We start from the raw sequence: 22,805 nt of genomic DNA on the forward strand, positions 1-22,805 counted from the left end.
CAATAGAGCAGGGCATTCTGGGTAAATATAACCAACGCAAATGCTCATGTCTGGTGCTACTGAGAAAAAAGGTTCGTCCTACAGCCGCTAAAATCTGGCACTGCTCCATTTTGTTTCATCTTGCTGAGGAGGAAGCTGCGCTCATGTCTTCAGAGAGTGTCATGCCACTTCCTTCAGTAGTTCTTGGTGTAGCGCTTCTACAGGTGAGGAGGGGAACAGGTTTTCAAAAAGTTTGGATCGTTTGACAGCGAGTGAGAAACCACACAAGCTGAAAACGTAACAAATGTTGCAATTTTGGTCTTTGTTGAACCAAATCTACTGAACTATCTGATATAAAAACATAGTAAGAACTTGACTGAAACCAGTACTGAACAGAAATCTACAAAATGATCTCAATCAGCCTCCAATCGCCGTTTCTGTAACTACCAAAGTGACATCAGGGGATGTTATTTGTTCTCCAAATGTAAAATTACAGCTTAGACATTTCAAGTCAAAGCCAGAGGAGAAGTTTTGGATGCGACGTTTACTGGGACAAGTGTTGAAGGCGCAACAGAGCCAAGTCTGCTTCCTTTCCATTTCGCCAAGAAGGTGGGGAAGAAAGTAAGTATCTCCTTCACCTTGCTCCTCAATCTGTTCAGGGGCAAAGATCAAAGACCTCCAGGGGCAAAATCCAAGTATATGTGGAGATGTTATTGGCAGGAAGATGAGAAATTCTCACAGAAAATGACCTTGTCTTGAAGCCTTCACACACAAACACCATAAAATGAGGTCAAAGAGGCAAACATTACCTCTGGTTTTAGTAAATGGACATTTCCTCACCTTAGGGAAAAGAAAAATAAAGTACAAGCACCTGGCCAGGAGGTGGAGACAACAATAAATCACGTTTTCTGACATACAAGCAGAAAGTTGAAGTGTGGAAGCTCGACTTGGACACATGTCTTCATGTGCTCATTGTGTTATCCCAATAAAATGTACATCATTGTTTATGAACAGATGCATAGCCTTTTCTCTCTTCAATTTGTAAACCAAAAGAAAAAAGTTTTGCATAAATATCCAAGTGTAAAGTGCACAAAGTATGAGTTTTGCTTAAAAATGAAGGTGACAGGAAGTAAAGATGAACAGAAAAAAAAACAATCCAGTTACAGTTTGATATAAAAATTATTTATCTTACACTGCAAAAAAAAAACCCCTTACCAAGTATTTTTAGTCTAGTTTCTAGTAAATATATCTTAGTTCACTTGAAATAAGACAAAACTAACTTCCAAGCAACTTTTCAACAAGAAATAAGAGCTTGTTTTTCCATCTATATTAAGGAAATATAGACCTGAAAGTTCTAGTTCCACTTGCACCGTTACCTAGCAACATCAGCCAAGCCCAGCCCGTCACCTAGCAACGCCAGCCAAGCCCAGCCAGTCGCCTAGCAACTCAGTTGTAGTTCCACTGGCAGATTATGTCAATTACAACATGGGAAAAATGTCCTATTAGTGAAATAATCTGCCAATGGAACAAGTACTCTTTCACCAATATAATGAATTAACTAAAAACAAGCTTCTATATCTTCCTGAAAAGTTACTTGTAAACTAGTTTCATCTTATTTAAAGTGTAGTAAGATATTTGCACTAGGAACTAGACCAAAAATACTTGGTAAGATTTTGTGTTTTTGGAGTGGATGCTTGAGTCAAATTATACGGGATTAAAATATGAATCAAATCTTAACATTTGAACAATTTGCACCAACTTTTAATTAACAACCACAACATTTTTACCCTTTAAAAAAAAAAAAAAAAAAAAAAAATAGATGAATATCTATAGAAGACTCTAAGTCAAAAAGCTAAAAGCTTGCTACAAATATACATCAAGGGTTGAGGAGGCAGAGTTCTCTCTACACAGAAAGATGGAGGGATCCGAGTTTTGCCCGTTGCCAGAATCCCGAGCCAAGAGTTGTGTTACTGAAGGCCAGGCATTTGGCTGGCTGCTGTATACCGGCTGTGCGCACACATACACGGCCCATTGAGCATGCTGCTACTATGCCAACAGGGTCATTACCCATGCACTTCCAATACAACAAACCCCTCCTTCTCCTGGTGCTAATTAACCAGCATGATCCAAGACTATGCAACACGTGAAAACAAACACCAGCACGCTAACGTTCGTTCTGTGAGTGGTGCAAATGAGTTCGCATGTAAACCACAGAAATCTAGATGCAAATATCCAATAGTTCATAATTGCTCAAAAGACAAATTTACTATTTGCTTAGAAATTAAAGAAAAAGGAAGAAGCCAGATTCAAATTTCAACTGATATCCGCTTTGTTAGTTGATGAATTTCAGCAAAAACTCAAGCTGGTGACCAATAAAGGCAACAAAAGCAACCCCTTAAAAAGGTCGGGCTCATTTGAATATTTGTTCATTACTTCCTCTACCATTAGTTAGCCTGAGAGCCACTGCAGCAATGAGCATGCTTCAGAAACATTAACAGGCTAATTCCTGATCCCAGGCAACACGGCGCCCGAGCGGAGTGCGACGCAGCGCCGCCTCCAGCCGAGCGCCATTATCATTTCAAACAGGTTCAACAGTGCGGTGACAATTTAACTGCCCGTGTAATGACATGCTTTAATTACCTCCACCAGGAACCTCTAGCACCTGCACACCACACATTTAGCAGGAGGCAGGGAATGGACTGCACACATGCAGAGAGGCTTTTGCAGAACATTTGTTGATGGCAGCGTTGAAATTATATCGCTGGTCGTCATGGTGACAGCCTTCTTGGTTAACAACCGATCACAAGTTTGTCAAAAGTTGTAATGGTAAATAATTGGTAATCAAAAAATACATGTCCAACACACAATACATTAAGGCTGCAACAAATTATTATTTTAGTTACCGATTACATTATTGATTATTCTGGTGATTAATTGTGTAAAAATAAATTGGCATATTCTGCAGACTTTTTTTAAGCCACTTAAGCCGTTTTTATAGAGACATTTTCTTTTATAGCAAAGGCTAAATAAAAATTAGCTTCAATATGATTGATATAGTCCTTGCAAAGCTCAGCAGTGTCATCTTCTCTGGTTGTGCAGCTCCAACTCCACCACACATGGTGCCAACAGGGTTGGCTCAGCTGCAATATTTGGTAGGATTTAATATTTCAGGTGCAGTTAAGCTCTGCAGAGTATATAAGAATCTGGACAGCTGAACCGACTCCGTCTTTCACTGCCCACACCAGGAGCATTTCCTTAGTGACCGAGAACATCCCTTAAAAGGTTGACGATTATTCATTGATTATTAATACAATTCACACCAATGAAATAATTAGATATTTTGCCAAAGTCAAGAAACTTTTACCCTGATACTGTGGTGCATGTTCGAGTTAAAACACAAAGCGTTAATTGAAGAAGCGGAAACTAAAGTTACACTCACAATCAGGTGTTTTGGCTGAAATCTGATTTTTTTGCATTGTCGTCCATACTACTAAATAAACATGATGGAAGCTAATAAAAACAAAGCAATAGCATTTTGTGTAGTACTGACTGTTTGGATGTGTAGCCTGAACCAACAGTGGCGAGACTCTGATGCGTTTCAGTGACAAACTCCTTTCATAAGTTCATAATTAAAATTTTCAGCCAACGTTTACATCTGGATTTACCGCGTTCGTATTTTTCTGTTGCAGAGTTGTGACACATTAATGACATAAATGCCGGATAAAACTGTTGGATATGCATCCGATTTAATCCCACATATGGAAGTGACACAGATCTGATTTTTTTTAGGGTGAAAACACTGGAATCGTTAAAACTGCGGTGAAAAGGTCAGATATGGGTCACATGAATGTAGCCAAACTGTTGGTTACCATGACAACTGAACAGAGGCTGGTGGACAGTTAGTGCTGCTGATTTTTTTAAATCCTCGTTTCCTCTAAATACCTAAAGCACAGTACTACTACATCAACACACACAATTTCATTGTCTTTTGCATTTTTTACACAACTGAAATGAAATCACTTGCTATATTTTCCCTCTGGTGAAAAACGAACAGGAAAATACTTCCTTCGTCGATTTTGCCGTCCCACTGTTGCTTGACGAATATCTGCAGTGTGGATAATACTACAGCCATCTACAATGAGCTCATTAAAAATTTAAAATCAGTCCTAGTTGGGAACATGGCCATTGTACGTCGATTGCCAAGACAACAAAAACCTGCAGCTTGGATAAACCAGGTGAGGTTTCATGTGTCTCCCCACCTCACTTCATCTTCACAAACAGACTTCTGCACAATGAGTTTAAAAAAAAAAAGAAGAAGAAGAAGTAGTCTCCATGGCTGCTAAATTTGAATACTGGTTACGCGTTCAAGAACGCTAAAGCCATGTAATCGAATACTAGCCATTCACGGTGTGGTGGTTTGTTTAAGCTGCTGTTGAGACTAAGCCACTGACGTGAGGAGGATAAATACGGGGATTTATTCATGTTTTGTGCTTACAGGAAGCCTCAAAGAATCGACAGGCAAATAAACCAGGTTCATTTGGTCACCAAAACAATACTTTTCATGACTGTAGATGCCTTAATCAGCTGCCACTCTTCAAAAAAAACTTCACAAAAAAGTGTTAAAATTTAGGCAGAATCTGAAAAAAAAAAGAAAAAAACTTAACGGCTTTTGCTTTCTGTGTTACGGTTTAAACAAGCTGCTTTGTAAGATATCTGGGTAAGGAGGGCAGCACTAGAGGGATTATGATGCATTTTCTACAGAATGAAATGTCTCTAAAGTTAAAAGAAAAAAACCTTAACCATAATCAAAAACAGATATACCACTTTACGATGTTTTAGGCAACCAATTAGTTCCCTGCTCTGATCTGTGATGGAAATCCAAACACTTCATAAAACACAGTTCCCTTAATCACATGAATAAGACAAAAGGAGTCCAGTAGTTATGGAGAAGCTGTTGTGTTCCTCTTGTACACGCTGTACCTTGTGTGAAATCAGACCGAACAAAAACAAAACGCTCTCATAGGACATCTCTGCAGTCTCCTCCCCAACATTATCGCACAAATATCCAGAAACTTTAGGGTCAGATGGTTCTGATAAGGGCCAAGAAATGCTCCTTCCTCATAGAGGATGTGTGAAGACAAACAGTTCAGGACATTTTGTCAACTTTTTAAACTGGAAACAGAAGAACTTGGACAATTTGAGAGAGCAGAATCCTTAAAACGCAGCTTTGGTTCAAATTTAACCTCTGGGTAAAAATAAAGAGCAGTGACATTTAGCTTTGTGGTAAAAGTTGTAAATAAATAAACTGGTTCATGGCTTGTTAAGTTTATTGTGATGCAATCTGAACATGTAGAAATTTCTAGTCACCCTGTTCATAATTTTGCTGACAAGAAACAGACCAAACTTGACTGAACTCAACCACTTTGACAAGCCGATAAATCTTTAGTCCTGTCAAAAAAGACAAAAGTAAAAACCTTCCCATACATCATGTGGACCTTTCCCTGAACTCTCTAAAATATTCAGCAGTTCAGCATTTAATGGTTGAGCTCAGGTTTATTTTATAACAGCCAGAAAGTAAAATATATTCTGAACTGTTTTTTAGATTAAACAATTTATACGTCCAAATGTTCATGCAAATTCTTTGAAGATGTTGGTATTGTAGAGAGTTGCGTTCACATGGAACAGTTTATCAAAACATAATGAATTTTAAACAACTTTGAGGAATAAAACTTTACTGTGTAATATTGATTGTGTACGTTTTCCATACACTTTGCTCAACATGTTCTTTTGTTGAAGGTTGTTCATTACAGTACAATTCATTTGTTTTGATCTATGGCCTGTTATTTTGTATTTGTTTATAGTTTTATTTTGAATTAGCCCCAGGCCTTTCCTCTGATTCAGAGCTCCTTATTGGTGCTGGTTGGAAATGGAGGCAGTTGGCTCTTCAATTTGAGATCCAGCTTAAGATGCACCACTGACTCTCACTCTTTGTCACTCTTGTCCAGTCAGCCACGGTTTTTGTTAAATAAATCCAATTTTAATGTGTTGCTTCCCTTTATTTTTATGGTTTTGGAGCCAGACCATAAATTGGGGGCTCGTCTGGGATCTGTCGCAGTGACCCATGTATGTTATGCATTTTTAGTTGTTTATGCTGTGGATCCTAGGAACAAGTAGATGCAGGGAACAGAAACTAATTGGGAACCAAATTAAAGTTTAGACTTGGACTACACCAGAAACAAAAAGCAGGACTTATTGTGTGCTGCCCCTCTGAAAGCGAGTAAAGCTGCTAGATGCAGACATAAATAACACCCTCAGCATGACTGGTGGAAAAAGAAGACCTCTCCTAACAAAACGTCACGTCACCTTGGGAGCGCAGACCGGCCGGCTAATTGCATAATCAATACAGAGCCGAGCTGAACCACAGGTGAGACTCGTGCGAGTGGTTTTCCACGCCGCAGCGCTGGGACCAGAGGAGGATGGGTGGGAGAGCGAGTGGGGGAGGGAGGGAGCCACAGATAATTGTTTACTGGAGGCCTATGCACGCCGTCTCCTAGCAACAGCTTTGACGAGCTCCATATCAGGTGTGGCTAACCATGACGGCGTGCATTAGCTTCCAGTTGGCTGCATCCAAAACATGGACACTTGATCTCTCACGAGTAAAAACAGGTAAACGGAGTTAAAGAGGTTCTACCTGCAGGAGTGAATTCAGATAGGAGAATCAGAGAAATTCTTATGGGGAAGTTCAGTTAAAATCTTTTTAAACACGAGACCTACTTGGAGTTTTTTGGCAACATTTCCAACCCAAAGTTGCTTTTAAATGACGTTATGCAATGAGGCAACTGCACTGCAAAAATACTAAATCTTACCAAGTCTTGCACTTGAAATAAGACAAAAATAACTTTTCAGGAAGATAAACAAGCTTGTTTTAAGTCACTATATCTGGAATACAGATGGAAAAAGTACCAGCTCTATTGACAGAACATTTCTTTCCACTGAAAATGGGAAAAATTTTGTTACTAATGAAAAAAATATGCAAGATATAAGATGGGACTAAGACATTTGAACTAGAAACTAGGCAAAAATACTTGGTAATATTTTGTTTTTGCAGATTATGTGAAAACAATGAAATTAAGTGATTAAGATTTTTATTTAAAATCTGCACAATTGTAATTTTTTTCCAAACACACCAACTAAAAGAGATTAAAATATATTCTCAGCTTGTAATTAATTATCTTAGTAGAAAACAGGCAATATAGATGCTGTTTGGTTCAGAAACGGCACAAACAGCAAAGCAGCACATAACTCAGTCTGTTAAGAACGGTTTAAGTCGTTACGTTGCACAAATTTGCTACTAAAAAAAACAAGTGCTTCTCCAAAATTTGCTAATAAAAACCAACACTTCAGTCAATATTTGTCAAATGAAGTTCAGTTTTGTCTTTCTATCAGCAATATTTCTACAGCACCATCCAATCAGGTCAAGAAATATTTGATTTGAATTAACAGCCAAACGCTCGTCCAGGAGTTAAATAGGTTTCCGTTTTCAAAGTTCCAACAAAAAATAAATAAATAAAAGTTATTTGTAACTTTAAGATAAATGCATCATTTCATGCAAATGCATCAGTGGGAACAATTGGATTAAATGATTTCTCGCATAACTGACCTGCCAAGTTACAGATGGAGGAGTTTAATTCCAATTTCCACAGATATCTTCCATATTCTTGTCCTCCAGCAAAAGAAATTAAGAAGCGTGACAGGAGCATAAAGTAAGCATTAAAGGAGCAGCGTGTAGCACGTAAGAGCGCAGGGACAAAAGCCAAGACCAAATACTTTGGGTTTGAGCCAAGAAAAGCTGTTTTCCACAGGTCTGTGCAGGTTAGAAAACAGTTGATTTAATGAAAGGGTAAATGTCAATCTCGCCCTACAAATGAGAGGCTTAGGTGCTTCTGTAAACCTCTATACGTCTAAATTTAACTGAAAACCTGAGCAATTCAGCTTTTTCTCCAGATTCACTGCAGTCCTGCCTGACTACACGCCTCCGGCAGAGAGAGAGGACGGAGGTTTGACACATCGTCCGAGTCCAGATACAGTTACAGACAGGCTCACGTCAAACGGACGTCCGGTGCGCCGATGTGGCCGGCGGGCGAGGAGGGACAGGCAGAGAAATTTCACCAGCAATTTCATTAGCGACCAGATGGATGTAGGACACGTCTTTCCCCCTCCATTCATGCTCCTGGAGTGCACAAGCAGCGCCAAACAACCAAATGGAAACTCAATCAGGCCGGACAGACGAGACCCTGACTTGGTCAGCTGCCTGCCAAACTGGGCTAATGCTTGACGTGACTTCCAGCTAATCAATTAGACACAAGCGACATTTCAAAACGTAAAAAATGTGGTCATAGCTGCAGCATGCAGCTTCTTTTTCTAACAAGTCTTTTACATATTTGTTCAAACCATCACTAGGTTGTGACAGAATGGAACGAGAGAAAACTGAAAAATCAAGGCCAAAAACAACCAATCAGAACCAGGAGGAAGGTTTCAGCGTCATCATGCTGAATGAGCTAAAGGTGGAGAAACGACTTATTACAGGAAAACTGTTTCTGTCGTCACTGGTGGCTATGCTAACTAGCCTTAGCATTCATGACAGGGAAGAAGTTGCATCGTAGCAGAGCGTAAGGTAGGAGAGTGTGATCAGCGCTACGGGTCCAGTCTTCTGGCCGATTAACGACCTTTTAAAAAGCCTGACCTGCCAGGTATGATTTTGATCAATAGCATTTTTTTTCTCGGTCTGAAATGTCACTAATTTTGGCAACAAAGTGACTAACTGCAAATGTGCAGACATGACCTGGTGGGTCGGTGTATCGGTCAAACCTCTCAAAGAAGAGCAGAAGACAGTGGCTGATTTTTAGACCTTAAATAAATCGTGGGATAAGATCGGCTTCACCTGAACGTATCGGCCGATCAAAGATCTGTGCAGATAAATCAGCTTGTTGATAAGTCAGTGCACTTTTAGCGTACAACAGCTTGATTGACAGGGCTAACACCCTCCTCTTGGCTCTGATTGGTTGTTTCTGATTGGTTGGTGTTTTTCTGCAGTTGGCGCTGCAGTACCGCCATTTTGTTTTTTCCAGATTATCCATTTTATGCTGTCATGACAAAAAATGTTAATATGTAAAAAATCTTTTACTAAAGTTACATACTGTAGCTTTAAGACTGTTTTGCATATCCATACTCAAAAAAAATATGATGGATTAACACAAACCAGTGATGACCAATGTTTCAGGATCACTACAGGAAATTAAAACAATAAATGGTTTTTTATGCCCATCAGGACTTCATGATTTAAAATGTTTGCTGCAAATCAATCAGGAAAACCTTCAATTTCCTAATTAAACTCCCACATTATCCGTAAAGTATCTTAGACCTGGATACGACGAGGCCCGTTAATTCATCACATGGCAAATTAAAACAAGCCCAATAATTTCCATTTCCCTGATTTATCGTGTTCCTCATTTCTCCCTTTCGACCAAAAATTGGATGATAAAACTTTTCAGTCTGATGGGTCAGCCGAACATTTATGGAGACTTCATAATTCATTATATTTGTCGTTTCATTTATTTTGGATACTTAAAATGTCATTAGAATTTAAAGTTTATCCATCTTTGAGAAAGTATTCTTCCTTTATTGTTATATTCACTGCAAAAACGGAAAATCTTACCAGGTATTTTTGGTCTAGTTTCTAGTACAAATATCTTAATTCACTTGAAAGAAGACAAAACTAACTTTTTGGCAAGATATAAGAGTTTCTTTTAAGTCAATAATTTCTTATCAATGAGAAAAATACTGGTTCCAATGGCAAATTATTTAACTTGTAACAAGACATTTTTCCTATGTCATAAGTGAAATAATCTGCCAATGCAACCAGAGCTTTTTACTTGTAAGTTAGTACATTTGAAATAAGACAAAACTAATATAGTTGCACTAGAAACTAGACCAAAAATACTTGGTAAGATTTTGTGTGTTTGCAGTGAAAAAGGTCTCAAAAACAACAACATTATCATTTATCACTAAATTTGTTAGCTACAGCCCAAGTTCAAACATCTCCATCAATAAAAGCATCTCTAGTCGAAACAAAACAATTCCTGCTCCGCTGTATTCCCGGACGTCTCCTGAAGTCTGCTCCAAGACGGCGCGCCTCGCCCGTTAGCTGGCCGGATGACTCGGCTAACAGCACACTGCATCTTTGTCTCTGGAGTGAGGACAGCAACGACGCCACGGCCAGTGACCCCCACAAGCTTGTTGTGACATCTGGCACTGGAATAGTGCAACGTTATCAGCTGGGACACTTAACAGAAGGACAACACACCAGAATAACCCTCTTCACCTCTGCCTCCAGGCGTCTGCCAGGGAGCCAAACAACAGCCTTCTCAGCGGGCTGCTTCTCTGAGCGAGGCGAGGAGTTAATCCACAGAAAGCAGAAGCTCAGGTGGTGAGAAAAAAAAAGAAGAAGAAGAAAAACACCTGACTGTGTAGACGGCAGCCTCATTGCTTTAACATATGGCCTTTAGTGTTTGAAATTACACCTCTTGGCATTTTCCCCTGAAGCTAAGAAATGTGTTAACAAGGCAGTTGGTTCAGAATGGGATCTGCTATGGAGACCGACGTGTTCCTGTCAAGAAACCTCGTAAATATGATATTAAAACTCAGTAAACCAGGATTTGAAAGTTAAAACAGAATTGGAGCTCACCTAAAATTACAGCTCATTGGTCAATAATATGTAATTATTGATTAGTTTTGTTGCTTTATATTAAAATACAGTCAAATTGGTGGCGTGATATTTCCTGTTTTATCCACAGTTTTCTCTCCTCGTCGTCGTTTATTAATTTTTAAGAACATTAGCGGGACCTTTAACTGCAGCTGCGGCAGTTACTCAACAGGCTGTTGCTAGGTAACCAAGGAATGAGAGGGAGTTGCTAGGCAACCAAAGAGTGAGAGAGATAGTTGATCCCAAACAAGCGTAGTTAGCCATGACAGGTTGAGCATCTAAAAGTTCAGTGAAATTATTGAATATCAGACATATTATCTATTGATAGTCTATCATAATATACAATATTGATTTATTGTCCATCCCTAACTAAAATAATTATTGATAATCTAATTTTTGACCTAACAAAGTTAAATTTTAAGTAGAATAATCTTCATATTGGTGTTGGGCACTTACCTCATTTGTTTATCACGATAAATTTAAAATTTTTATTTACTATTGTCACGACAAATTCCAATTATTGACATTTAAAGGAAACCCTAAAACTACCCAGATCATCAGGATTGTCGTTTTTACTGTTTGTTCAATAAAAGTTGCATCAATCAATTTGAAAGAATAATTAAGTGCAGTTTAGCGATACAAATTATACTTTTCTATTTGACTGGTGTCCCAAACAAGCCCATTACAATAGGAATGTTTTTCAAGAGCAGCATTTGTGTTCACACACACCTCTACATGTTCCAGTTGAAAATACAATAAGTAGCTTTAAAAACGTAACAAATCTGCAGCTACGAAGCGTAGATTCATGTCGTCTCCCTGAGCCAAGATCATCAGCTATCACTCATCCACAGTCAAACAAGCTTAATTGCCCTGAAGGGGCCACCAGGGGCCACCTGGCACCCTCAGCAGGAGAGAGGAGCGGGGGGAGGAGAGGTGTCAAAACCAGCCAGAACCACCGCCGGCAGGCATCGCTCACTTCAGCTGAACGCATGATTCAACTTTATGGGATAATGTCAGCCATTCATCATGCTTTTTTCTTCCTGGTTTATTAAATGGGGCATCCAACACCTAACAGCAGGCGCACCTCACTCTCACACACCTGTGAAAGCTCGTCAGTTTGCTCCTGCTTTGCATATAAAACAAAATGAGTAGTAAAAAAAAAAAACTGTCTTTTATTTGGAGTGAAATACGGTTGGGTCCTCCTGAACGTGGAAGTAAAAGAAAAAAAATGCGTCGACGTGACAGTTTCTCCACAGAGCTTGTAGTTCCCCGCTTTGATAAAGATCTCAGTAGGAAAACACTTTCTGATTGCTCCATCATGGCCCCAGCAGGTGCAAACTGGTGAACCGGAACAACCCTGAGAGTTTTATTTGCCCATATAGGGGCAAGTTTAAAATATGCAAAAACACAGCAACAAAGCTTACAATAGTCCTACACTTAAACATCCAAACATTGTTTCTCCAGCAAAACAAAATCAATCAAAATCAGACAGTTGATATCCACATCGAGGAGACATTTGGCATCAATCTCATGGTGTAAAATGAGTTTAATGTAGCTAAAATTAATGAAAATTCAGCTTTTGGTCAACTTAAAAATGACTAAGCATCTCAAGAAGGTGCATGGATTTTCAACTCCAAAATAAATTTTCAACTGCAAAATGCAGATGTTTTTTTGGATATGCAGTCGCCATTGAAGGAATAAATTAGAAATTATCCAACAAACATGCAACGAAGCTTGCAATAGTTCATCAAATGTCGTCTGTTCCTGAAATCAAATCGTTTCTCAACCAAACACTTGATATCCACTTTTGGCATCAATCTCATGGTGCAAACTGAGTTTAATGTTGCTGAAATTCATGACTAAACATCCAGAGAAGGTGCATGCATTTTCAACTTCAAATAAAAATGCATTTAGCCACAACAATGCATTTTTTTGATAAGTAGTCTCTATTGGAAATTATCCAGTAAACATGAGAATGTGCACACAGACATTTGATGCTCCAACTGGTTTTGAAATTCAGAAAATAACCAACATTTGGAAAGAATCCATTTATCCAGCCATCTAAAAATAAATCCACTTCAGAGTGAAGTGTGATTTCGCTTCAGGTGTGCACAAATGACACTTCTTAAAAATAAAGGTGTCAGGAGAAGCTCACTCACCAGCCAGGCGAACTGGAAGGGAATCACGATCTTTCCGGCTTCGTCGCTCTTCGCGTTGTTCTTGGCGGCCTGGAAAGAAAACGTATTCCCGCCGAGGACCGGCGTAGCTCCGGCTCCGAAGGTGCAGGCCCCGGTGGTGGTGACCTCCATCTGGTACTCCTTCAGGCACACTCTCAGGTAGGTGTCGCACTCGTCCCGGGTGCAGCGCAGGTCCTGGGGACTCCTGGGGCCGTCGCAGCACTCCCCGTCCGCCAGCTCGCCGTTCACATTCTCCACGGAGATCAGCTGCAGCTCAAAATAGCCGGTTGACTGGGACACCTGGAAACAACGAGGCCAAAATTAAATGCAGTGGGGTGGCGCCCCCCTCTTCACTCCTTTAGAGAATTAAAAAAAACAGACCACAATAGCATTTGTGCAGCTAAAAAAAAGCAGTCGCGTCTAGAAAGTTGTCACGGTGCAATCAGATCATGGGAAAGACGCAAAAGCTGATTTTTATTCATTTATATAAATAGTATCGGTACTAGACATGAATGTTTAAAGTGGTTTGACAGGACTTGTAGCTTAAGTGTTCAGACGGTGATAATTACAGAGAACACTCATAAAAAACATGGACACAGGAGCGCAGAGCCAGAGGTGGGGCAGGAAATTTATACAGGTTGGCACCACTTGGGTGGCAATATTGGTCTAAACTCAGGCAGGTGGCCAAACTGGGAGCTTTCATCCTTCCAGTTGCTTCAATTTACACAAAGGCTTTCACAACAATCTCATAAATAAAACGTTAATACCACACAAATAAATCAAAACCTCAGTTTATTGGGCATACAGAGTAATTTGTGGGGCACTAAAACCAGGTGTGGGTTGATGATTGCTCATCCCAGCGAACATATTATCCAAACTTGTCTTCTCATCTGCTAGATTCATACTGGTTCCATTTATTTCCATATAGGTTGTGCGTCTAGATTGGGGTCAGGACATTTATAAGCCCCCCTTGGTGGCGCCAGATGCATAACTGGTCTCACTGGGTCCAAATTAAGGGCAATAATGAGGCTTCTCCCCCCCCATCTCAGCATGAATGAAGCAGGTGAGCACGCAAATTATCCACCGCAGCGGCCAATTGATGCAAAGCAGCAACTTCCAACTTGTGCGGCGACACTTTGCATGCAGGGATTTCACACCAGCAGCTCCATTAACCGCGGCTGCAAACCTCAACCGCGATGCAACTTCCAACTTGTTCCGTCCGGGCCTCATTGTCACCCGCAAATAACTGAGATTAAGAGGGAGAATCCGAGAGGAACACGGAGAGCAGCCGCTACCAGCTCCCCGGACCGGAGTCTTGTCATGGTAACACGATCACATGCTCCACAACTGAAGGGCTACGCAATTCAATTATCGATTAATGTGACGCGAATATGCAGCAAATCCATCTCAAACCCACGCCCACCAAGTTTCATCTCGTTTAATTTATTTACAGAGGAATATATATATTTTTTTTCCCCAAAAAGAGCGTGCCTGTGTGCAGGGGAGGGGGGATAAAATCAGAGTCTCCTTACCTTCGTCCATAACGTCAACAGCAGGCACACTATTGGGAGGCAATTCCTAATCCTGGTGCGGTTCCACATGCCTCCGATTAATTAGAGTGACATGTGAGGGAGGGAGGGAGGACAGAGAAGCGATAAGAAACGGACAAACAGCCGCGGAGCCGGCGACCAGTCCCTCCTCTGCTGACATGCAAATCCACAATATTTCACATGCGCTGCCGTCCTCTCCGCCGTGGCAGATCCTCACCGAGGCATTACGGATTGCGGCGCACTGATGGCTCCACGCACGGCAGCGTCCCTCCGTCAAATCTCTCCACACAGCAACTGAGATGTTTCGCAGTCACAGCCTGAGGAGAGGATGTCTGCTTTGATTGGCAGCTCCGCAAACCATTTACAAATTGGCCTGCAGGCAGTCTCTGAGCCAACCGGATTAGGGGGCGGACAATAGTATAATAAACCCCCCCTCCTCCTCCTCCTCTTCCTCCTCCTTCTCTTCTTCTCCTCCTGTACCTCCTCCTCCTCCTCACAAAACTTGGATTTCTGTTCTATTGAGCTTCACTTTAGACGGCGCGCAAACAAAGCGGGGCTCGACTTTAATTAAACGCTGCTGCAAAGGCGTCACATTTCTTTTAGTTCATGAACTAAAACAAGTTGATATAAGTTATTTTAGATGATTATGACAATATAAAATGAATAGCCCATAGCATAGTATGATAGTCTACTAATATATTTGTTGAAACTCTTTAATTTATTGCAATTTAACTTAAAATTATATATTTTCTAAGCGATTAATTAGCGTTAAAAGGTCAAATTGCCCCTTAAAAACCAGCGCTTACAAGCAATGGAGTTGCAGCAGTTTAGAGCGCCCTCTACTGTCCATGCAACTTTAAGACATACGTGATTCCATTATGACCACTGACAGGTGAAATGAATAACACTGATTATTTTTATTAACACAGCAGTCTGTTTTATTTTGCACTTTAAAAACGCGACAACATTGAAAGAAATCTAAAAGGAAACAAAACAGCTGATTTTAAAAATGCAGAAATGCTCAATTCTACCTGGAAATATCACAAAACTATAAAATTAAACAATCTGCACAATTTTTACATAATTTCAGTGGATTTAGACAACTGCAAGCAGCTGGACACGAAAAGCAGACCGATTATAAGTTAATATTACATTATTTATAAGTAAGTTTCCATCAAAAGACATTTTCTTTTAAATTGTCCCATAACGGTTTGCAACTATTTATCAAATAAAAACTTAATTGTGCTTATAATAAAATAGAAAATGCAGATTATTTATCTGTCTACATCAACATGAGTCTGAATGCAAGCTAAATGTATTTTTATAATAAAAATGGTTAAGATTTTAAATCGTTTTTAAGTTTATTTTAGGAATGAGAATTGCTTTATATTGACAGTTAAAATAGATGAAGATAACTAAACTAAGGAGTAAATAAAGCAGAAAAAAATTGAGAATAAGAGATTTCAGAGTCAATATTAATATTTGTGCGTAGAAAGCAACAGCAGGTTAATTTACAAGTTAAATCAAAGCATTGAAAAATGTGGAAATAAAAGCTGGGAGGTTATTTGCAGACAGCAGCATTAATTAGAGAGCAGCAAGTTATAAAGTCTAACAGCTACTGGGAGGAAGGATCTGCTATAATGCTCCTTTACGCACGTAGGACGCTGCAGAAAGGTAAACATCCAACTCTAAGTTTTTATCCCCATGAAAATATATATTTTTTCTGAAACAGTATTTAAATAGGTTTTCGGTTAAAATATTCCATTATAATGGCATCAATTTTACCATTTTGCATGTTGGTTATCCTTGTCACGCTGAATTTTGGCCAATTAAGCTTCAACTATAATCCTCTCTGAACCTTTGACTGTTTTTCTTCTAAAAAAATAAAAATAGTTGAGCCAATTTAAATGTATTGATGCTCCGATATTTTCTGGAATATTAAGGTCAGGTCATTCCAGGATTAACAAATTCAGGATTTGAACCAAATCCCGTCTGAACCAAACTGTTCACCTGAGAAGTTCAGAAACAAACCAGGAACTGAAACCTGCAGAAACATATTCACATCATCCGGGACCAAGACAAAACTCCAGTAAATAAAAATTCAATTATTTAGCCACATTGACAAGAACTATAGCATGAAGGAATCAGATTAGGGCTTTAAGGCTTATGAGGGATACATCAGGCAGCGCTGAAGTTTAAAGTTTATGTGTTAGAAGCAGGAAATGGGCCCGCATGCGGATCAGAGTGAGTTTTACAAGGACCAAGATGCTTCAACTTCTGGGTCAGAATGTTTCCAAAATTGCAGCTCTAGTGGTTGAATATCTATCAAAAACAGTCCAATGAAGAAACAGTGTTGAACTGGAAACATGACTGGTCAAGGCTAACGGATCACAGATGAGCCAGTGCAGCTCAGTTGCTAAAGAAGCTAATGCTAGTTCTGACAGAAAGACGTCGGATACGTCTTGGCAGCTTGTTGTGCATGTGGGTTCGCTGGAGGTGTGAGCTGTTTGAGAAATGTTCCCGGGTCTTGGTAGCTTTAACCCTCACTGCTGCAGAACAAGAACACCCTTTGTTGTTTAAAAGTTTTAGCACCACAGTGGTGTTTATTGAGCAGTAAATAGGGTGGAGAGAGAAGGAGAAGACATGCAGCAAATGATCCGAGACCAGAACTTAAACCCAGAACCGCATCAGTGACTAGAATCTACCCATGATGCGTGTTGACTACCACCAGAGCCACCCACTGCCCCGAGCACACCCTTTTGTGGCAACCGTGTTCCCTGTTTAGCATATAAGAGACGCAGTAAAAGTTCAAATGAGAGGTGACAAGAAAATACACCACTTTTGCAGACAAGAAAATATTCAGACCCAGAAAGAGTCAAATCTGCACCTTTAGGAGGCCGACATTGTACCATCTACAAGAAAACACTGCAGTCTATATAACAAACTAATTTATGTAAAAACATAAAGGAAAAACTCCAGTTAGCTTTTAAAGGCCATTTGTGGCTCCTGATTACAGTTAAAATTGGTGCAAATATGACCCTCAAGTATGTTAATCGGATGCAGATGGACACTTTTCGTAATTCTTAAAGATGAAAAATCCATGATAAGTTAATATCTGAAATAGAAAATGAACAAATTAATGAATTTTTTCTTTTATTTTTATTTGATGCCTCAAATATCCAGCAATGTTTACTCAGAAACTCACTGGGACTAAACACACTGAAGGTTTTAAAACAAAATTATAATTTTTGTTGCTGGAAATGAACTCAGTCAAGAGACCAAGAAAATAGAAAACGATTGGTTCAAAAAAGTTAAATAAATGTAAACATTGAGGAAAATGTCATACTAATGTTGGTTTATGTAAGAATCAAGTTTATTTGTAAAGCACATTTCAGCAGCAAGGGGCTTTACATAATAAAAACAGTCAACGATTTAACAAACGTTACATTTTGATGTGATCATACACGCCAAATATGTTGGTCAATGTTTCATTTATTATGGTTCAACTAAACAGGTGGGTTTTGGTTTAAAGGAACTCAGTGTTTCAGCTGATATAATTCACAGTAACACTATTTTGGTGTTTTTTAATGGAGAGAAAATCTTAATTTTGGTCCTTGAGGACTTTCAACTTCAGGATTTTGGCAAAAAGTTTGCACACCACTGGCATAGATTCTTAAAATATGTCATTCTCTACAGTAGAATCCAATCGTAGGTGATATTTTTCCGGATGTCCCTGTGCAGGATGAGAAGCTGCCAATCAAAGAGGAGGTGACAGCCGCCCTCCCTTCTCTCTGCATGTCACTGTCTCGCTCTCATCAGCCGACTGCCAAACGTCAGATAGGCCCCAAAGGATGCTGCAGATAGCCTGAGCCGCTGCAGACGCTTGGACTGGAACGTTTCACAGGCGCATGTAAGTAGGCTTAAGGCGGATCGCACTTAATGAAGGATCTTAGGTAGTGAGGGAGATGATGTGTCAGTGACAGGGTTGTGACAAGTTTTGGGTTTGTCTTTACAGTTTGCCTAATTCATTTAGTTTCAAAAGTGTGCTTGCTAGTTTTTATTAGCTAATGTTCATCTTTAGTTTAGCTTTTATTAGTTATAACAGTAGTTTTAGTTTTTTCATACTTTGGTTAATTTTTAGGTGCATGATTCAAAAAGTATTGTACTCTGATTATGTATAAACTGATTGGGTCATAAATACTCAACAGCAGGTTCATCTTTTCAAAAATGTATTAAATTATTGTTGAACAACCAACTGACTGGTGTTTTCTCCCAACTTTCGCTGTAGCCATTTTTCCCCTGGACTAGCCTGGAGGGCCGTAATTTGCCGACAGCTGACGTAAACTGGTTCACGTCAGTTCGAAAAATAAAGTCAAAAACACGAAAACGAAGGATATTATATCTATAACTTAGGTTGTTTATAAACATACTATATAGGTCCAGATAGTTATGGTTTTTCTTCAATATAATAGCGGCAGGCAGGCAGGTTGTGTTAGCCCTTCCGACGTTAGCAGCGTCTCCATAGCTTCTCCTCCCGCCTGGCTTAACAGAGAACATCCGGATACATTTCAAAATAAGAGCATTGTATAAAGCACATCGTTTTATTGAATTAACCCTAGTCATTTTTCAGGAATGTTTATAAGAAAGGAGAGCTAAATGTTGATACCTTGTCATTACAATGAAGACAAAAGTTTGTTTTGGTTACTAAAATAATCATCATCAGCAGCTGAAATAAAAAAGACGTTTAAAAAAAAACATTATTTAAAAAAAGTTACTTAAACTGGCTTTTAGGCAAAGAAATTGTATCCTTAACTTCTTATTTTCTTAATCAACTTTTATAGCAGTCACCACAGATTATTTCTGTAAGTTTCAGAAAGATTTCTGCTCCTGGAACTAACCAATCAGTTTTTAGTTATTTGTTTATTTTATAGGTAAAAAACACACATTTACATAGAAAAACTTGACAAGTGTTTATATTTCAAAACAGACCTGCATAAAGCGCATTTTGCATCCCACACCGGAATTTGTTGAGACCGTTTCTCCTTCCCGTTCTGGTATGACTCCGCCATCTTGTTTCTATCAACGGCACCGTTTAAAGATGACCAGCGGCGCCCTCTTCTGGATGGCGGCCAACTACAACACTGGCATTACGTAAAATCGAAATTATTTGTTAAAATTTCCTGGTAAAACTTCATTATTTAAAGAAATTGTTAAACATTTCTTTCGTGACTGATGGGAAATTCAGCTTTATGAAGTATTATTCTCATGTCATGGTAAAAATGATATGCAAATTAACACAAAGATGAGTTTCTCTGTGCTACTATTATGTTATTGGTAGCTTATTTTTTTATCTTACTATCATTAGTTTTATTTTTCTCTGTTTTTTATTTTTATTTATTGTTATATAACACAGATTAATAATAATTTCTAGGTGTACATTGACAAGGGGTTGGTAATTATTGTTGTATGTCTGGTTGTTAATTACAATTCTCATTATTACTATTATTATTATCCATAGATTTTCTTGTCTTGCTACGAGTTAGTTTGTGACCATTTTGTCTATGTAATATAATTTATTTGTTGTCTCTTTAGCCCAATCTAGGTACATGAATATTATAACATGGTTTCAATTACAAATTTTTGGTTTATTGAATTGGTAAGAATTATATTTCATTAAATTGAAATAAGGGGTAGGATTAAATAAATATTCACTTCTTCCTACACCTTGTCAAACAGAAAAGTAGTGGTAAACAAATCATTTTGTTCTTGGTTACATATACACATGTTTTCTCTGTCCTACTGATTGCTTGATTGAAATAAATTAAATCAAATAAAGACCAAAGCATTTTTCAAAGAATTTAATCTTTTTTTTATCTATTAAAGCTGCATAAGAACATGTTTCTAATAACTTCAGATTTTATCGTCTTTAATGAGCCTCAGCTTTATCCCATCATATCTGTAAAGTCACGAAACACTAATATTAGCAGCAAACTGGTGCATCCCCTGAATCCTAACACCTACCACAGGGCCTGGGGCTGCGTGTGCCTACCTTGTCTTTCTGTTTGCACACACCGCATGCGCCGGGTGAGGAGTGTGCATGTGTGTAGAAGGAGAGAGGATTATGAGTGGGAGCACTGTGGGGGGTGCACCAGCCTCCAGGGGGGGAGGTGAAGTGGATTTCTTCTCTCATCCATTTTTCATGGCTCTTCTCCTTTCAGATCTGCAGCCTCTGTACATACGGCTGACGGGTCGATTCTCTTTTATCTTTAAGCATCTTTTGGGGACTTCTCCACATGTGTCTGCTGGTGTGATGGAGGCAGGGATGGGTCAAGGTCGAAGCCCGCTGTTTTTAATCAAGCTCTAATGGCCACTTCACATCACTGCCCGCAAAGACGACGCTCGATTGCTGATGTTTTCTCGTTTTTAATTGGATCGGGAAGCTTCATCAGCTTCCTCTGATGGTCACAGGATACCAAGTTCTAAATATTTTAGTGAAATCTATGTTTTCTGCACGGCAGATGGTTGCAACTGAAAGGAATATTATGGCGGGCGTGGATAAACGGTACTGTTTAGTAGCAGTTTTTATCCCCAGTGGGTTAATTCACACACATATGTCCTTTGAAAGGGGCTAAATATTTAACAATATTTGCTTCTGACCTCTAAAATTCACTCACAAAATTTAATAGTGTTTCTTGTGCAAATATCTCAGTTCGCAAGAAATAAGTCAAAAGTAATTCACAAGCAACTTTCTGGCAAGATACAGGAGCTTCTTAATTCCTTAAACTTAGTTTATAAATCATGGATTACATAGCGACAACAGAACAGGAATCGAACATGGAGAACCAACATTTAGCTTCATGTTGTACAAATCTAGAACTTTACCGGAGAAATGGCTGAAATTCCAGGTGAAGCACTTTGGGGAGATGAAAACTGAACAACTGGAACCAACATTTAGTTTTATAATCAAACATGGAGAACCAACCAACATTTATACTTTTAACACCGGAGACCTGGAGAAACCCGTTAGTTTACAAATCTACAACAAATTTACCATCTACTTAACAACCAGAACAAGAATCAAACATGGAGAACCATATATATTCCACTAAGAACTAATCTATTTTTGATCTTTAATTATGTATTTAAACATGTATGTAAACCTTCAATATCAAAAATAAACATACAAACCAAAATCTGAACATAGTTCTGAATCCCAAAGCCAAGCAAATAGTGCAATCCTCAACTTCCAAAAGATGTCAACCGAGTTCCTAACTTACCAAATATGCTGGAATATGAAACAAAACATGGATTAAAAATATGACAGAAAGAAGAGGCTTGATGCTAACAGAGCATCAAGTCCTTCTTGTTTCCTACATTCTTGTTCTGAATATTGCCATGTATCTGGATCAGGGCTGTGGAAATCACATTGTAACATTTTATGTTACTTTTGCCCTGATGTTGCTGTCTCCTTTTATTTTTACATTTTTTTTCTATGTAAGTCAGAAATTAGCATCTAGAAATGAAATTTTATGGCTCTACAATTGCCTTCAAGTGGTCAAATAATGATTTGTGAAAAAAAATCAGAAAATATGATAATGCGGTCAGTTCCACTGTCAGATTGAGGAAAGTGCATAAATGTCTGAATCACACCACAAATTACTGCCAAAGCATAATTGAACTATTGTGATTTAAACATTTCAGTGAAACGGTTAAGAATGAGTACATGAATGAAAATGGTGCAAAAAGAAAAACATCAGCTGGATAAACTGAGTCCACATCAACTTCATGTTTTTATTTCTTCTTCTATCTTCACCTCAAGCTTTAATGCGTTGGATTTTTAGATAAATTTACTTTACACATCTTTATTAGAGGGTGTCAAGGTGACGGTGGGGGTAAAAACTTTTAAATCTTTATCATGATTTAACCTGAAAATATTTTATCAGACATTATAATCAGTAGGTTGTTGGTTGACTGCCAGCTCTAGCCTCTCACAGTGGTAAAGATTACTTTAGTACTGCTGCATTATGTTGAATTTCCATTGGTTTATTTGGAGGTATAAGAGGTAAATTTATGATTTAACTGATAACTTCTGATTTATTTAACAAGCAACTCCGGTAATCTGCAAATGCAGATAAAAAACAGAAGTCATTCTGGCTTTATCCTCCTCTATGACCTCTGAAAAGAAAAAATGTATTGTAGCAACAACTGTTGGTCTAAGTTCAAAGAAACTCTTAACGAACGGTTTTAGAGCTTGGCGATAAAAAGCCAAGGTGTGCACCGTACCTGACAGCTGAGGAATGCAGCTTTTCCAGCACGGCTGCGGATAAACAACCCTGT

The 22,805-nt window shown here is 38.8% G+C and overlaps 1 protein-coding gene and 1 long non-coding RNA gene across 5 annotated transcripts in view; one reads left to right on the forward strand and one right to left on the reverse strand.

Annotated features, from left to right (window-relative positions):
* Positions 1-14,883, reverse strand: part of jag2b (jagged canonical Notch ligand 2b) — a 58,964-nt gene extending 44,081 nt beyond the window's left edge. For 2 of the 4 annotated variants that reach the window (XM_015051280.1, XM_015051277.1), the window contains exons 1-2: positions 14,451-14,882; positions 12,901-13,218 (exon numbers count right to left, since the gene is read on the reverse strand). In XM_015051280.1, coding sequence (XP_014906766.1) covers positions 12,901-13,218; positions 14,451-14,519 — 387 coding nt within the window. In that variant the 5' untranslated portion in view covers positions 14,520-14,882. Of the gene's footprint in view, positions 1-12,900; positions 13,219-14,450 lie in introns of all 4 variants that reach the window. The other 2 variants (XM_015051278.1, XM_015051279.1) reach the window with 2 other exon arrangements.
* LOC106959027 (uncharacterized) lies at positions 13,208-20,195 on the forward strand. The gene is made up of 3 exons (XR_001427266.1): positions 13,208-14,241; positions 18,210-18,378; positions 19,456-20,195. It is a non-coding gene; the product is annotated as an uncharacterized LOC106959027 (long non-coding RNA).
* The last annotated feature ends 2,610 nt before the right edge of the window (positions 20,196-22,805 follow it).

Source organism: Poecilia latipinna, unplaced genomic scaffold, assembly GCF_001443285.1.
Source record: "Poecilia latipinna isolate Pla-1442-1.1 unplaced genomic scaffold, P_latipinna-1.0 Scaffold1038, whole genome shotgun sequence".
NCBI classification, from domain to species: domain Eukaryota; kingdom Metazoa; phylum Chordata; class Actinopteri; order Cyprinodontiformes; family Poeciliidae; genus Poecilia; species Poecilia latipinna.